This window comes from Lolium rigidum, chromosome 2 (genome assembly GCF_022539505.1).
Source record: "Lolium rigidum isolate FL_2022 chromosome 2, APGP_CSIRO_Lrig_0.1, whole genome shotgun sequence".
NCBI classification, from domain to species: Eukaryota; Viridiplantae; Streptophyta; class Magnoliopsida; order Poales; family Poaceae; genus Lolium; species Lolium rigidum.
The window spans coordinates 80,459,387-80,478,030 of record NC_061509.1 but is presented as its reverse complement, the minus strand read 5'-3'; the positions used below and the strand labels follow the sequence as shown (position 1 = coordinate 80,478,030).

Genomic DNA, 18,644 nt, shown 5'->3' with positions numbered 1-18,644 from the left:
CAATTTACGTGCGTGATCCTCAGATATGTACGCAACTTCTCATTCAATTTGAGCATTTTCATTTGAGCAAGTCTGGTGGCCTAATAAAATCCATCTTTACGGACTGTTCTGTTTTGACAGGATTCTGCCTTTTATTTCGCATTGCCTCTTTGCTATGTTGGATGAATTTCTTTGATCCATTAATGTCCAGGAAGCTTTATGCAATGTCCAGAAGTGTTAAGAATGATTGTGTCACCTCTCGAACATGTGAATTTTTATTATGCACTAACCTCTAATGAGTTGTTTCGAGTTTGGTGGAGGAAGTTTTCAATGATCAAGAGAGGAGTATGATGCAGACTATGATCAAGGAGAGTGAAAGTTTAAGCTTGGGGACGCACCTGTTCACGCGGTGGTGTTTGGTGTAATCAAAGTACCTTTCCGGTATAAGTGATTTACATGATCTCATGGTCATAAGGACTAGGTAACTATGTATCGAAAGCTTATAGCAAATAACTTAATGACGAGATCTTATGCTACGCTTAATTGGGTGTGTCCATTACATCATTCATATAATGATATAACCTTGTTATTAATAACATCCAATGTTCATGATTATGAAACTAATCATCCATTAATCAACAAGCTAGTTTAAGAGGCATACTAGGGACTTCTTGTTGTCTACATATCACACATGTACTAATGTTTCGGTTAATACAATTTTAGCATGATATATAAACATTTATCATAAACATAGAGATATAAATAATAACTACTTTTATTATTGCCTCTAGGGCATATCTCCTTCAATTGTTGTGCTCATGTTTAAGCTCTTGCATCATATACTTTGCACCCATTAATGAAGAAATACTTAGAGCTTGCTAATTTGGTTTGCATATTTGGTTTCTCTAGAGTCTAGATAACATCTAGTATTGAGTTTTGAACAACAAGGAAGACGGTATGGAGTCTTATAATGTTTACCATATGTCTTTTATGTGAGTTTTGTTGTACCGTTCATCCTTGTGTTTGTTTCAAATAACCTTGCTAGCCTAAACCTTGTATCGAGAGGGAATACTTCTCATGCATCCAAAATACTTGAGCCAACCACTATGCCATTTGTGTCCACCATACCTACCTACTACATGGTATTTATCCGCCATTCCAAAGTAAATTGCTTGAGTGCTACCTTTAAAATTTCATCATTCACCTTTGCAATATATAGCTCATGGGACAAATAGCTTAAAAACTATTGTGGTATTGAATATGTACTTATGCACTTTATCTCTTATTAAGTTGCTTGTTGAGCGATAACCATGTTTACGGGGACGCCATCAACTATTCTTTGTTGGATATCATGTGAGTTGCTATGCATGTCCGTCTTGTCCGAAGCAAGAGAGATCTACCACCTTCATGGTTGGAGCATGCATATTGTTAGAGAAGAACTTTGGGCCGCTAACTAAAGCCATGATTCATGGTGGAAGTTTCGGCTTTGGACATATATCCTCAATCTCATATGAGAATAATAATTGTTGCCACATGCTTATGCATTAAAGAGGAGTCCATTATCTGTTGTCCATGTTGTCCCGGTATGGATGTCTAAGTTGAGAATAATCAAAAGCGAGAAATCCAAAATGCGAGCTTTCTCCTTAGACCTTTGTACAGACGGCATGGAGGTACCCCATTGTGACACTTGGTCAAAACATGTGCATTGCAAAGATCCGGTAGTCCAAGTTAATTAGGAAAAGGTGCGGGCACTATTAGTATACTATGCATGAGACTTGCAACTTGTAAGATATAATGTACATAACTCATATGCTTTATTACTACCGTTGACAAAATTGTTTCATGTTTTCAAAATAAAAGCTCTAGCACAAATATAGCAATCGATGCTTTCCTCTTTGAAGGACCATTCTCTTTACTTTTATGTTGAGTCAGTTCACCTATCTCTCTCCACCTCAAGAAGCAAACACTTGTGTGAACTGTGCATTGATTCCTACATACTTGCATATTGTACTTGTTATATTACTCTATGTTGACAATTATCCATGAGATATACATGTTACAAGTTGAAAGCAACCGCTGAAACTTAATCTTCCTTTGTGTTGCTTCAATACCTTTACTTTGATTTATTGCTTTATGAGTTAACTCTTATGCAAGACTTATTAATACTTGTCTTGAAGTACTATTCATGAAAAGTCTTTGCTATATGATTCACCTGTTTACTCATGTCATCACCATTGTTTTGATCGCTGCATCCACTACATATGTTTACAAATAGTATGATCAAGGTTATGATGGCATATCACTTCAGAAATTATCTTTGTTATCGTTTTACCGGCTCGGGACGAGCAGAACTAAGCTTGGGGATGCTTGATACGTCTCCGACGTATCGATAATTTCTTATGTTTTATGCCATATTATTGATGATACCTACATGTTTTATGCACACTTTATGTCATATTCGTGCATTTTCTGGAACTAACCCATTAACAAGATGCCGAAGTGCCGGTTCTCGTTTTCTCGCTGTTTTTGGTTTCGAAATCCTAGTAACGAAATATTCTCGGAATTGGACGAAACGAAGACCCGGGGTCCTATTTTTCCACGGAGCTTCCGGAAGACCGAAGAACACACGAAGTGGGGCCACGAGGTGGCCAAACCACGGGCCGCGCGGCCCAGGGGGGGCCCGCGCCGCCCTATGGTGTGGCCCCCTCGTCTGGCCCCGACTCTGCCCTTCCGCCTACTTAAAGCCTCCGTCGCGAAACCCCTGATGCGAAAAACCACGATACGGAAAACCTTACTGAGACGCCGCCGCCGCCGATCCCATCTCGGGGGATTCTGGAGATCTCCTCCGGCACCCCGCCGGAGAGGGGATTCATCTCCCGGAGGACTCTACACCGCCATGGTCGCCTCCGGAGTGATGAGTGAGTAGTTCACCCCTGGACTATGGGTCCATAGCAAGTAGCTAGATGGTTGTCTTCTTCTCATTGTGCTTCATTGTTGGATCTTGTGAGCTGCCTAACATGATCAAGATCATCTATCCGTAATTCTATATGTTGTGTTTGTCGGGATCCGATGGATAGAGAATACCATGTCATGTTAATTATCAAGTTATTACACATGTGTTGTTTATGATCTTGCATGCTCTCCGTTTCTAGTAGAGGCTCGGGCCAAGTTTTTACTTTTAACTCCAAGAGGGAGTACTTATTCTCGATAGTGGGTTCATGCCTGCATTGACACCAGGACGAGTGATGGAAAGTTCTAAGGTTGTGTTGTGCTTGTTGCCACTAGGGATAAAACATTGGCGCTATGTCCGAGGATGTAGTTGTTGATTACATTACGCACCATACTTAATGCAATTGTCCTGTTGCTTTGCAACTTAATACCTGGAGGGGTTCGGATGATAACCTGAAGGTGGACTTTTTAGGCATAGATGCAGCTTGGATGGCGGTCTATGTACTTTGTCGTAATGCCCAATTAAATCTCACTATACTTATCATGTCATGTATGTGCATTGTTATGCCCTCTCTATTTGTCAATTGCCCGACTGTAATTTGTTCACCCAACATGCTTTTATCTTATGGGAGAGACACCTCTAGTGAACTGTGGACCCCGGTCCATTCTTTAATACTGAAATACAAATCTGCTGCAATACTTGTTTTTACTATTTTCTCTGCAAACAATCATCTTCCACACAATACGGTTAATCCTTTGTTACAGCAAGCCGGTGAGATTGACAACCTCACTCGTTTCGTTGGGGCAAAGTACTTTGGTTGTGTTGTGCGGGTTCCACGTTGGCGCCGGAATCTCCGGTGTTGCGCCGCACTACATCCCGCCGCCATCAACCTTCAACGTGCTTCTTGGCTCCTCCTGGTTCGATAAACCTTGGTTTCTTTCTGAGGGAAAACTTGCTGCTGTGCGCATCATACCTTCCTCTTGGGGTTGCTCAACGAACGTGTGAAATACACGCCATCACATCTCCAACAGGCGTACTAAAAATCAGCGTGCTAAAAATCGTTTCCGCCCCGCTGTAAACTGATAGCGCCCCGTGGCGGTAGCCAGAGGCGGATCGGCGGCACAGAGGCATGCTGTCGTCGGAGACGGAGCGGCGGGGCGGGCGCGACGTGGGAGGCAGAGCGGCGAGAGGAGGGAGACGGTTGGCGTGTGCCCGCGTGGCATTTATAGCACGCGCCAGCCGAAGCGGCAAGTTTCCGCGCGGGATAGTGCAAAAGCGCGGGCGCGGTAAATTTTTTAGCGCGCCTTTGTTTCGTGCGTCTGCTGGAGGTTCGCGTGGGTGCCCTTTTTTTAGCGCGTGTTTTTTACCGCGCCTGTTGGAGATGCTCTAAATGCATTGACTTGGCATGCTTCTTCGGAAACTCTCTTTTTTAACGGCAAATGTATCTATCAGATTGATGTCAGCTATGCGCTAGCATATGAAAAAAATCTACTCCCTCCATACCGGATATTAAGGCAAATTTCCCCATAGAAGGCAAACCGAATTATTAGGCAATTAGGAGAATTTACTCTTCTCAATTACTGTATCGCATGGGGTGGTTTCCTACCTTTCCGCTCATCCTTTCCTTTTCTCTAGCGCGCGACTTGCCTTCGGCTAATGCATGCACGATTTCTACTCCATGCAGGGAGCGCCTGTGGGCCTAACAGATGGTTCAGCTCCTCTAATTACTCATGCTAATGGACTAACGAAGCAAATCTCAACCAATCAACATTTGCCTTAATCCTGCCGCGCCAGGTTAATTGACTTTTAATCCGGTATGGAGGGAGTAAATCATAATTGAAACGTAACTAAAACACGAATATTTTGTGATTTCTGAAACAATACGCAATAGTGACATCATCAGTTACACAATGTTTTTCTTGTATCACTTTAGTTTCATAAAAAAAATTACTTGTATTTCAATTATTAGTTTTATGATATATTAGACAAATGTCAAAAGGCTCACCAATCCCAAAGCCCAAAGCAGAGGGCACGGGTGGGTACCTTCGCCGTTAAAATCGTTGTGTTCCATTTAAGACGGAGCAGTACAGCCCTTAGTCTAATTCCATTGTCCAAAATAGAATATTAGAGCATCTCCACTCGTTGCCCCTCCCCACGCCGAAATCTGGGGTAATTTACGTTCGGATTGGACGTAAATTTGGCGTGGGGAGGACCAGTTTCCCAGCCGTAATCTCAGGCGAAGACGCCGATCTAAATTTGAAAAACAAAAATTTGACGAAATACGGCGAAAAACGATTGAATTTAGACTAAATTTAATGATATTTACTATATAGAGGGCGAAGTTCATACATAGAGGCCGAATTCGAATATATTTCGACTTCGGCCTTGGGGATACCAATTAAAATATTAAAACACGGCGCTCTACATGCCGAAATGGCGGTAGAACACCGTGTAGTCCTCGTCGCCGTCGCCTCCATCATCGGAACGCGGTGGCGCCGTCGGTGCCTTGCTGCTGGTGCCCTGGCCGGGGTCTCCCCACCGGCCATCGTCGTGCGGCGGGGACAACGAGGGCTTGTACCACTCGTCGTCAGACTCCGCCTCGAGGTCGATGACGGGGACGGGGACACCGGATGGAGGAGTCGCAGGCCATCGGTAGCGAGCGACGTCCTCGAGGAGCCGAGCCTGCCGCTCCGCCTCCTCCTTCTCCCACTGCTCCCTCGACCACTGGTCGAGGGGCATGGCGTTGTCGGCGGGGACGAGGTCCTGGAGGGACCTCACCATGACGGCCTCGAGGATTGCGGCGTCCTCGGCATCGTTGACCTCCTCCACCTTCACCTTCGCCGGCTTGCGCTTCCGCTCACCGGAGGTGTCTGGTTCGCGCTTGGGGCGGAGGCGGCCGCATGTCGTCGAGGGCTCGCGGATGACGATCCCGTCGCCGCTACGCGCACGTTTGCTCGGCGGGGAAGGCGGCTCCGTTTTCACCGGCGCCCATGATGGCGCCGACCTGGAGATCGGCGTCGACCTCGACGCCGAACCGGACAACGACGAGCTGGCAGCCATGCGCCGTGGCTGCCAGCTGCTTCCCCGACGGCGGCTGGCCGATGCCCTCGACAGCGGGGGCATCATCAGAACGGGATAGTTGCCGCCCTCGAGCGTCCGACCGCGGCGTTGTTGCGCGGAGGCGGAGGCGGTGGGCCGTCGTAGGAGGCGAGCTCGCGCTCCCACCGCCGCAGGAAGAAGGAGTTCCACGCCGTGTAGTTGTCGGGGTGGAACTGTGGCTCGGCGCGGTCCTGGTCCGACAACGTCAGCCGGACCTCCTCGATGGCGACGTCGAGGGCGTGTCCCTGGGGCGGCGGCGGGATTGGCACGCCACCCGCACTTAGCCGCCACCCGCCGCCGGGAGGCCTCGTGTCCGGCGGGCAGGGGTACCCCGCCTGGTGGAGGAGGTGCCCCTCCCACGCGTGGAGCGACCGGCGGGGAAAACCGTTGTTGGCCGCGCCGTCTTCCTCGTTGAACGTCATGGATCTCGTCGAGGGAAGAGTGGTGCTACGCGTCGCGGTGAGCGGGGTATTTAGGCGGGGCTAGAGCCGGCGATTTAATGCCGCGTGGAATGCTACGCGTCCGCGGCGAGCTGACCGACGGCAGCCTTTGCTGCAAGCGGAAGACGATGTGTGTGCCGCTGACCGGCCGGGTCCACCTCTGCGGCGAAGCCGAAGCGAAAGCGCGGGAGAGATTTCTCGGCGTTTCGCGCGCTTTCGCTTCGTCCGGACTCCCCGAGCGCGCCCCGGTAGGCCGGGGTTGGCGTGGGCTCGCCGGATGGATGAAGGCCCAAATCCGGCGAAAAACAAGAAACCGGGGGCGCGGTTGGGCCATTTTTCGCCGTCCGGATGGAAAAATAGCACACCGGGGACCTATTCGGGAAGACGAGTGGAGATGCTCTTAGAATGCACGGACAATGGGCGTCTTCAAAGCACACAACCGCTTTTATTCTTCCAGTTTAGTGTGCTTACACCGTTGGACACAACACGAACAACCGGAGCAGAACCAAGATGCAAAGAGAGGATCGGTCGTTATAGTAACCTATGCTTCCATAACTCCAACCCGACCATCAGACTAACATAACATGCTACAACTACGAACAACTATCAGACTCACCAAACTACTGCTACATTGTCCAGGCCACTATCCATACAAACAAGCGCGTTGTTGAACGGATATATCAAGCGATGGTTGCTTGAACGGACATGGTATTCTTCAGTTCCTCTCGAGCATCATGATATACATCTATATCCCCCTATTTTTGAAATAGTAGGGGAGGAGCTAATCTTTCATTAGACAAGAAGCTCTTTCAAAATTATGCCTATGCCCAAGGCATAAATTAGATGAGCTTAAACATTACACATACGCGATAATATACTAACTTAGCTTCAACAATGCAATACCAGCATCTATACTAGCCTTAGTGTCACCGATGCGATACCAGCATAACTTATCCTTTCACTTGGGAGTTGGGAGCATAAACTATGTGTGCAGTACCGGCTTAGTAAGTTGCATCCAAGTTCCCCACATCTACACCTAAATGCTTACATTTTTCACAATACATTTGAATGCTTATGTTAACTACAAGGCTGAGTAGTATGGCATTCTGGTGCTGTTATGCCCTCCATTAAAAAGTTGCCCATTTGGACGTAATCCATGTCATCGCGCATCTTGTGATCAATTTTTCTAAAAATCTCATGGCATCCACCTATAAAGAAACAACATCGATCACCAACACATTCAAGAGATATATTCAATTAAGAAGATAACGGTTTCAAACAAGCAATAAAAACATTCCCAATATAATGTATTTTACGTTACTTTCTTGCAAAAGGTCATCCAAGCAATGCTTTGTAACAGAGTTCAGCCATACATGCACAAATTGGACGAGTAGCTAACTAGGGATTACATTGAATCCACACGCGCGCAGATTGATTAATGATGATGAGAGGTTCTTACGGCGTGTGGCTGAATTTCGTGTAGGTGAGGAAGGTATTCTCGGGCTTGGAGTCGACGATGCCGCGCAGGGCCGGGATCATCTTCTTCTTGAAGGTGTGGAAGTCGAGCCTGTCCTGCTCCGTGAACAGGTCGCAGTCCTCCTCGCGCATATTCTCGATTTGCTCGATGTTTTTCAGCGTAACTAAATCACCCTCGTCCATCATCGCTTTCACGCAAGGCGAATGGTCTCGTGGGCGCCACAGGTGTTCCTTCGTGGGTTCTGGGCGAGGGATCCTTCTCCACCTCCCGGGAGTCCTCTTCCTCGGCGCCGTCGTCGGGCCGACCGCGGGCGGCCCGACGACGGCCGGCGGCGGTTGCAATGCGGGCGCGAGGCGCGATGTCGACTCGTCGAGCGCCGTGGGTGCTGCTGCGGTATCGGGGACGGCGGATTCTTCCGGGCGTGCAGCTCCGACGCCGCCTTCTCGCGCGTCCGTATCCATGTCGTCCATGTTGGCGTCTCGATCGACCTAGCAAGACGTCGTGCGGTTCGTGACTCCAAGGGCTTTTACAGACCCCGAAAAAGAAAAGATGCAAGTGATCCGAGTCCGGACCCAACTCCACCTTCATTCATCATGGGCCAACGAAGGTTCGGACTCAGAGCTCTACTCGATTTCTCAAAAACAGAAAAAAGCTCTACTCGATTCTACAACGAAAAAAATAGCAGCGCTATAGCGTATTTGTGAGTTGAACGCTACGCTATGAATTTTAGGCACGCTATGACGCTACGCGCTAAAGACGCGCTCTTTCATGCTATTTGGCGCTATTCGCTATTCCGCATAGAACGCTATTTTGCAAAGTAGTTTTTTAGTAGCTCATTCCCATTTTGATCCACTTGTGTATCCTAAATCCCTAATCCAGGCAACCCTAGACTAAGAACTCAGATCGTGCACTCCCTAAGTCCTTGTCACTTGCTCTGCCCGGCAGGCGACGACGTGACGACGCAGCTCCGCCCCCCTTCTCCTCTGTCAATCGGTGGTAAGCGTCCACGCCTAGCTTCACCTTCACACCTTCACCCCGTGCCTCCGTTCCCCTCCTTCAGTGGCGGGCCATTTCTTTTGGGCTTCTCAGCTGGCTTCGAGGTCCCCTATAGCTGAAACTGAAAAGAAGTCTCCGACTCCAAGCTAACATATTTGTATCGCCAGAAAATGCTCGGAGGCTGTTTCCCGAGCTTTTACGATTAGAGTCGAACCGCTTCCCCCAGATGCCCTAGTTCTTCATCGTATTTACATCCGACATGCCATCCCGCGAAAAAACGATTGGTTCTAATCTATCCCGTCCAGTACCTACCCTGCCTTATCGTCACGGAAACAAACCCACCCCGCGCCGCCAGCCAGCCGACCACCCCCGCCGCCACATGGGACGAACTTCCCCACCGCCGGCGCCCGTCCATCCCCACCTAATCTTCTCCGCCCAGTAGCCTCCGCCCCACGCTAACCTGCGCCGCTCCGCTGGACAGGTCACGGAGCTTCGCCTCCAAACCGACCGTCCGTCTCAAGCTCTGTCTCCCGCCGCCGGCCCCAACTTCGAGCTCCAACTCAGGCCGAGGTCAGCATCAGAACCCCTTGCAGGAATCGATCCCAGAAAACATGTTCTTCTCCTCAAACTTCGGCCGAGCTCCTCCACCAACTTCTCAGCGACAAGAGTAGATTTGGTACTAATTGATTTTGTTGATTCAAGTTTGATGACTATCCAACACTGAAATTCGCTGATCCTGTCCGAGTGTGCGACAGTGTCGTTTTGGAATGTGTAGATGAATATGTCCATGTGAGTGATCAATTATTGATTATCACGGGCATATATCAAATTCAATGGCACTTTAGACATTACACAACTCAACACAACAAATTCCATAAGCCCAAAAGAAGGGGAAGAATACTTTCTACGAGCTTCTTTCCACCGGTGTTTCTCCCTACCGAAATCTATAAGCCAGCTTCTCCATAAGAATAAGCCCAAAGGAAGTGACCCTATACCACCCGTGCCATCAAAATTTCCGGTGCAGGATTTGCCACTTGAGGTCGTAGTAAAGTACACTCTGGCAAGTTTGCTTGGTCGAAGTCCACGGATTCACATAACAGCTGAGACCGTGGCCTGCCGTCGGAGCCTCATGTCCTAAAGTTTGTTCCTGGGGTTCCTATTCGAACGCAAGTTCGCACATTTTAATTTTTTTGTGGCCCCATCGAAGTATATGCTTCCGTAATTGCATTATACGGTTACATTCACGATAACAACAACTCGCAGATGTAGGACTCTGTCCAAATCGCCGACAGGGGACAGAGAACACCTCTCCGACCCTTCGAAAGAAAAAGAGAACACCTCTCTTACCAGAACTCGCCAGACTAATCTACCGCTAAACTGACGATTCCGATACCTACCAAGTTTTTATCGTACGGATCAAGCGTGGGCGACAATTTGCTTGTTATCCCAAAGGAGGGTCGTGTTGCTTATGTCCAGATCGTCGTGACAGCCTACGTGGTTTAGCATCTCCTTGCCGTGGACCTTGAGCATTGGTTCTTGCAGGCGGTGGATAAACTGTGTCGAGGCTTCCTTTGGGCAGGGAAAGAGGATGTCCATGGCGGCTCTTGTCTCGTCACATGGCACCAAGTTTGTCAGGTGTGGGCTAGGGTTACACAACCTCAAGCTCCTTAATGCATACACACCAAGTGGATTTGGTACTCCAAGATAGATTTTAAGCCGCCGTGGTCCGGGTTGAACTTCAAGGTATTGCCTGACGCCACCTTCCTCTTCAAGGCGAATGGAGATCATATCCTGTTTTGGAATGACCCTTGGATCGGTGGTCTGTGCGCTAGCACCATTGCCCCAGCAATCCTTGCGCTTGTTAGCTCGATTCAGACAAAGCATGACGGTCCAGGACGGGCTGCTTCGCAAAGCCTGGGTCACGGCAATTGTGGGGGAGATGTCGGTTGATGTTGTGGTCCAATTTTTCAGACCTTGGGAAGCTATAGCCACATCCCATTAGAACAGAAAGCACCGAAACCTGTGATGTCTAATCCAACTCTGCACCTAACCAGCGTGTCAGCATCCTATTGTATACCACCATTGATTAACTCCAGAATAGGCGATATTAACTAGACCAACATCACCTCCTCGAGTAAAGGCTTCCACAGCGGGTTGACCAAAATGAGGATCCCAAATCGCATCGTTCAGCTAGAAATGGACCAGTAATGGCATCTTCACGGCTCACACTTCCTACCTCCCCTTCTTCGAGGGCTCCACTGCGATGCCTGGAGCTGCGCACATATGTAACTCCTTCACGCCCATGGCATATAGGATGCATGCCTGGCTGGCTCTGAGCCAGCGCTGCTGGACGCCAGATCGCCACCTATGCCGTGGCCTCCCGTCTCACGTCATATGACGATGTGCCATTGGGCCGACGAAACCATCGACCACCTCTCGGTTGACTGCCCCTTTGCCCTTAGGGTTTGGGCTGGTGTCAACGCTCGTCTTGGCGCTGATCTCCAAACTCCAGCGGCAACCCTCTCGGATTGGTGGCCAACAACGGTCAGCTGCCTTCCTAACGCTCGGCAAAAGGAGGGGAACTCCATCGTCATGCTTGTCATCCGATCATTATATCTCGAACAGAACGCTCGCCTCTTTGATGCTAAAGTGGCGCCGCCAGATCATGTCCTAGATTCGATTGTAGATAATTGTCTATCATGAATGGTAGCTTGTGGTAGACGAGATATATATATATAACTTAGGCGTGAGTTTCTTCGACCCGCACCGGCAGTGATGGACTGGGTTACGGTGGAGTTCTATCCCTCGACCCGCACCGGCTGTGATGGACTGGGTTACGGTGGAGTTCTATCCCACGTCATCCTTTTCACCCTTCAAGCTTTATACAAAACACGCAAATCTCCTATGGGTACTTGAATTTTGTTACCCTTCAAGCTTTATACAAAACACGCAAATCTCCTATGGGTACTTGAAATTTTTTTTTTTGGATTCTTTTCGCTGCCCAAAGATGGACACTCTAGATAACAAGGAACAAATTTATTATTGAAGGTGCATCCATGGATTAAAACAAGTGCACACCTTCCAAACCCATGGCATGCCTAGTGCATGTACGGAACACACAATGTAGCAACTTCAACCTAAAACAAAAAAATTACAATTGAAGCAATTTTTCCTAATGAACCTGCTACTATTGATTAGTATCTTCTTACACAGTTTCCGCTCTCAGATCTCTTGAGAGAACCTACACCACCCCTCCTCCAAGAATCACCCCAAGCTAGTTGTTGACCCTGTTAAATTTTGCTTTACCTTTGTTGTGTGCTCGACCTTAGTGTGTCATCATGTGAAACTATATGTTTGCTACTTTCTGGCTTGTAATAGTAAGCTGGTAACTCCAACGGTAGACGTCGGTGGGTTGTGAGGTTGGGGTTGGGTGTGCGGCACTGCGGCGTTCCGGATTTATCTTGTCATTTATAAAGACTACCTTTCGCTTATAGACAAGCTTGTGGACGAATGCCCTAACAGATTTGCCCCAGCGATGATCGCCGAGATGATTGGTTTCAGAATGTCGGTTGAGCAAGTGAAGCAAGCGGAACACTTTTGTTAAGGAAGGACGATCGATCCCGTAGAATTTACTCTGATCTGTGGAGTTGTGCCGACCACGATGAACCGAGCAAAGGAAATGCACGAACAGTACACATTCAAAACACGAAACACGACTGATTCGTTCTTCCGTAGTTCCATACCACAGCTGCATTCACGAGAGACACTACAACACCTAGTCCCCAGCCATACCACGAACGAACAGAGGAGCACGGCAGCAGCACAAGAGAACCCTCCTACCGCCACAAACCGAACTACCGCTACACTGACGACACTGAAGTACTACCAAATGTTCCGTAGCAAGCTCTGGATCGATCACTCGATGGCGACCTGGACGGACTTTGGCTTCTTCTCGGGCGGCGGCTGCTTCTTGACGGTGACGGTGAGCACGCCGTTCTCGCAGCGCGCGGTGACGCCGCCCGCGTCCGCGTCCTCCGGCAGCCTGAACTTGCGCACGAACGACCGCGGCGACGCGCGCCGCTCCAGCCGGATGTACTTGCAGTCGCCCTCCTCCTCCTCCCGCTTCCGCTTCCCCGCGCCGTTGGGGTTGCCGTTGCCGGTGCCGTTGCCGTTGGCGTTAACGCTCTTCATCACCAGCACGTTGTCCTCCTCCAGAGTCACCTGCGCATTTCAGAACACGGCCAGCGTCTGTCAGCGAGCTAATTTCTCCCTGAATCGATTTCAGTCAAGAAATGGGGAAAGTGTAGAACAGTCGGTGGTTTACGTGCCTGGATGTCGGACTTGGAGAGGCCGGGGACGTCGAGCAGGAACGCGTACTCGCCGGGGGTTTCCACGATGTCCACAGGCGCGCCGCCGCCAGCACCGACGCCGTGTGCGCGATGCTGTCCATGCCCGTGCGCCGCGGGGTGGTGGTGAGCGTTGCCGCGCTGGTCACCGTCCGCGGCTGCGAGGCGTTCCAGCACGTCCGGCAGGTGGAGGAGGCCGGTCATGGCGGGGGCGAACAGCAGCTCAGCCATGGCTTCTTGTTCTTCTTCCTCGGTTGATTCCTCGCACAGTGGATGGATTAGTGGGCTCAGACTTCGAGAATCGCTGGATGTCTTCTTGAGTGCGCGGTGGAGCGAGGATGAGGGGTTTTAATGGGGGCGATGCGAAGGTTCCAGATGTCGCCGGTCGGCGGTGCGGTGGCGCGTCGAGAAGGATCGGGAGGGGCCATGGAAGAACCTGGTACAGCACCAGAGGAATCCAGAGAATTTCTGTGCTGTTCTGGGCCGGGCCGTTTTGTGTTTGCGGCGTTGTCCTCTGGGCTGCACAGCGAGCTAACTTGTCCCTAGTTGGGCTAGATTGAGTAACCTCGATGTTTTTGTTTTAGAGTAACACACGATGATCAACTCCCGACTCTATTCATGAAAGGAAGGCCATGATCAAGCTGATATAGTACAACTCAAAGGAGTTCAGCAGTAATGAAAAAGAAACTAATGCCTCTGCCAGAACAAACCGAACTTATGAACATCTAGACATCTAAATTTACATCAGCTGTTAGAGATTTGCTCTAACGGGAGGACGGAGCCAGCTTTCAACCTTGAGGGGGCAAAATGGTGTTGCAAACTTCATGGGTGGGGGGGGGGGGCAGAGAAAGCTAAATCAACAAGAAATTGCAGTTCTAGTGAGTCGTGTTCTTCATAAAATTCAAACCATGGGGGTGGCTAACCCCCCCCCCCCCCTCGTCCCCCCTTGTCTCCATCTCTAACGGGAGCGACACGGGACTAAGCTGGCTCCCAAGAAGAGACCTTCTTTTGTTTTGGCGATAACAGTGTGCCATGATCCTAAGAGCTCTTAGCAGACACTAGAGTTCGAGAAAATCAAGTTGCATCAGAAAACCAGCAACCCATAAAACCCGGTAGAGAAAAGTTCTTTTGTTAGGCCCTGATGAGGCTAGTTCTGAATGCCGAGTGTTGAGATGGGGCTGCGGAACGGCTGAAGCCTGAAGGACAGGGCAGCGGCTTCACCAATGGGAAGGCCCAAGATTCAGTCAACTCTCAAGCAACAACCTCTACACTTCTTTCTCCCGTCCCCCTCTCTTCCTTCCATCTTGAGACTCGCCTTATCCTCTCTGGATCCTCTCCCCTGCCTTCCCGGCGGCCTCGCCGGCCGGAGATGGAGGGGAGGCTGGGCCTCCTCTGTATATAGTAGTAGTAGTAGTAGTTGGCCCTCGTGCCAGTTTGGCTTTATGTCGTGGAGGTGGATGCATCTGGAACCGGCGAGCAGTTCCAGGAGCGGCGTGGTGGAGGTGTGGTGGTCTGCGAAGCTCCGGCGGGCGGAGTCGGCGATCTGCAACACTTCCCCGGCAACCTCTTCAATAAGGCTCAACCGTGGATCCAGGGATTCCTTCGATCTGCAGAATCCTCTTCTCTCCCCTTGTGGTCGTGGTGATAGACGGGAGAGAGGAGAGGGATCTGCTGATCCTTGTTCTCCGGCTTCGTGGGGAGGTCGCGAGCACGCCAGTGCGCGTGATCTGGAAGCTGTGTGTGCTTTTGGAGCTCACCAACACCGGCGGCTGTGCGCTGGAGTTATCTGTGGCGTTTGGAGCCGCTCCTTGTGTGGAAGATTCGTTCTTCTACGGCTGCTATTCCTCTTCGAGAGGAACTTCATCGACTCCATGACGGGAAGCATCGCCGGCGCTGCCCCAAGTGGCCTAATCCCCGGTGGCGGAGCGGGTGCCCGGAACTGGAGTTCCCTCAGATGCGGCGGAGAGGACCGAGGACCTGATCGCGTTTTCAGTTTTTCGTTTAGGGTCCTGCTTGTAAAAATTGAGGCCTTTTCTCTAGTTATCTTTTTAGCTAGGGGCCTCAATGCAACTTTGTACCTGCCGTTTGACTAATACAGCTTCCAGGCCCTTCGGGGTCTTACCCGTTCAAAAAAAAAACTCTCAAGCAGCCACCTCATTCTCTTTCCTTGGAAAAACAGACACTTTGTGTTTCACTAGAAAAAAAACAACCACTTTCTTTCCTTTTTTTTTGCGCGGGAAGAACTGATCAAATTAACCAAGATTCATACAGAAAAGTCCAGGAAACAAAGAAAATTACAATAAGATCCTCCTGAACCCCAGCTTCGTCTTCAACACGTAGCACGACACGCCGGCGAATCCCGCCGCTGCTCCACCACGCTTTGCTTGGACTGGATGGAACCCCCAAGCAGCCAGGAAGTCGACGCTCCTCGGCACAGAAACACCTCCATCCTGCGCGCCGGCCGACGACGCCAGCTTAACTTGGTCCCTTGGTCGACCATGGCAGCTACTTACAAAAGTACGGACACTACACTTGGACGCAAAAGTTGGCAGCTACTTACAAAAGTACAGACACTACACTTGGACGCAAAAGGAAAATGAGAGAGTAGAGCAGTACTGCTCCTGTCTGGTGTTCACTAGCAAGAGAACAGACTCGAGAGCATGCGAACCATGTGGAAGTGCCGAGGTAGAGAATCATACTACTGACGTTATCTGGAAGACTACCTCAACTGTGAAAACTTGAAGGATAATCCATCTCTAGCTAACCACCATGTTGATGTTACATCGTGTACAAACAAAGGTCAACGCGGTGACGGATCCTGAGGCTTCCAAATCCTACAATACCTTGTAGATTTCGACAATATTTCAAAGCAACTCTAGCTAAGAATAGAATGTGTGTGCACTAGCACCTGCCGAGCTATAATCCTTGTTCATGTATGCCGGTTGCCTATCGTAAATATGAAACCTGTATTCTCACAATTAAGTAGAAGTATCATAACATTTACTTTTGATATCATTTGATGCAACAACCATGAATTTAGTCCCCCCATAAGGAGCACATGGCTTTCATTTAAGATATACTACTCCGAGCATCCCCTCCTTCCTATATACAAGCTCCCCTACAAATATATTGATATTGATCGCATCAATCAAAATTTCAAAATTCAGTAGGATGGCCTTTTGATTTGGATCTTCCCCATAGTAGGATTACGTGATCATGGTATAACGAAATAGTAGCTTACTGAAAAAGCATGTTCATATGAGAGATATTATTGAGAATATCAAGTGCCTATGAGATATATAGGCACCTACACCCGTGTAATTTCGTAGTTAAATGTAATAATCGCTGAACCAGGAAAAGAAGGGTTGCTACACGGTAAGCTACCATAGTGCAATCGCAGTAAAGATGGCGACGATCGACGGCGTCATCATTTTACCCCATAATTCATGGGTGTGAATTGTTTTTTTTTTTGGCACTATATTTTCTTTGCAATATATAAAAAATCTCAGTCTTTCTTGGCAAGAAAAGAGGCCAGCTCTGAACATCCGAGTGTCAAGGTGGGGCGGCTGAACGGCTGAAGCATGAAGGGGAGGGGGCAACAGATTCACCCAAGGGAAGACCCAAGATTCAGTCAATTCCTAAGCAGCCATCTCCTTGTGTTTCCCTAAATAAACAGACACTTGCATGTTTGTCCTCGAAAGAAAGTAACCACTTTCTATCCTGGGTATTGCTGGGCGCGTGGTGTGAGTGTGTGACGATAGGCAGCTACGAAGAAGAGAAAAGAGAGTGTGGTACAAAAGTGCTGAAGTTTATCCCTTTTCGCTAGCACATAAAGTGAGTCCCCATCAGTCATCAAATAAAACTAGATTTAGATGTGTGCCTTGGCGCACGACCCCGTAGAATAGGCGACAATTTACACATTGTATAACGTGGCTAAATGATTTTCAAAACAAAGTCAATAGGATGAAATTAGGATAAACAAAATACACAAAATCACGACATAGTAGCAAACGCGCTTATGTACAGCCATATAAATAGAGGAATATGTTACAACTGGTTTCAAGACCCGTCATCCAAAATGCATCAAGTATTTATACAAATCGATGATAATAGTCAGAAAATAAGTCTATCAGTCCACAGGCCACCCAACCTTTCACATAGTCAATCACTGGGTAAAGTATTTTGGGTATTGTATCATTTAGAATATACTAACCACATGAAAAATATAATGTACCTCTAATCCTTTTTAGCCAAGCAATAATATAAATCACTGTCAAGCGGCAGCCACGTCTAACATAATTACTTCTGAAGTCATCATGAGAGAGGGTCCAACAATGTAAAGTGCGAGATATGTTGTTCGATAAGAGCTACTCAAAATGTTTACAATGGTGCGGAAATACCATAACAATACATCAAGAGAGGAGCTGATTTCGGAACTTGGAACCCATTGAAAATAGTCCATGTCTGCACACATCAGAGAGGATTCAAATTAAAAGGCTGTAGTCCAATGAAAGACACAAAGAAAGTATGAACCATTCTACAGATATTCAACGTTTTTAGTTTGGAAGTGAAATGGTCTAAAAGAATCTTATCTTACCACCTGAAGCGACACAACTAAATATAGTTCTCCATGAAGTACCGTTTAATTTGCTACCAAATTGTAGTTTCATCTATTTCATATTTTTTGATGTCTTTGTGGATGCAAGAATAGGTGACCAATCTTTGACCACACTACAGAGCTCAATTTTGACATAACTTCCATTTGCTTTTAAAAAGATGGCTTCTCCAAAAAATAATATACAGGATTTTCATGTGTAGCTATTACAACCCCAAATATATTTTGTGACCGATAATTAAAATATGATGGATATATCGGAGCAGCAAAGCATGCAGTGTCAAAACAAAAGAACTACCTTGGAGCTTGAACGACAATGAAACTATCGATTCCTATTTCCACGGCATAACCGGATGGAAGGCAAAGAATAATCTTTCTGACATGGCTAGTAGGAAATGCCAAGCTACTCGTGTGATAAGGTAATTTTAGGCAGATCTATGGAAGCATAAAACATTTTAGTTAATTAATTTCAGAGTAATGAGTGGTATATTAAAGCACCATTTTCCAAGTAGGTAAGGAATCAGAAGTCACCCAAGATACCGAAAGTGGATTGGCCAGGCTGTAATTAATTCAATGGCTAGCTCGGCTAGCTCCTCCTACGTAATACTCTTTGGTAATGGTTCAGGCATCCAGCAAGGAGGACCATTCTAGTATGAACAAAAAGCATGATGACAATACGAAGGAAAAAAGTCAGATCATTATTAGATCGGCGCATGGGTAAGAGACGGTGTAAGCTGTATTC

At 48.2% G+C, this 18,644-nt stretch overlaps 1 protein-coding gene across 1 annotated transcript; it reads right to left on the bottom strand.

The window, feature by feature from the left end:
* Positions 1–12,856: 12,856 nt before the first annotated feature.
* LOC124689909 (18.6 kDa class III heat shock protein-like) lies at positions 12,857–13,587 on the bottom strand. Its single transcript, XM_047223365.1, has 2 exons — positions 13,270–13,587; positions 12,857–13,162 (listed from the first exon to the last, which is right to left on the bottom strand). The coding sequence occupies exons 1-2, from the start codon at positions 13,516–13,518 to the stop codon at positions 12,857–12,859; spliced, it is 555 nt and encodes a 184-aa protein (XP_047079321.1). The 5' UTR covers positions 13,519–13,587.
* Positions 13,588–18,644: the final 5,057 nt, after the last annotated feature.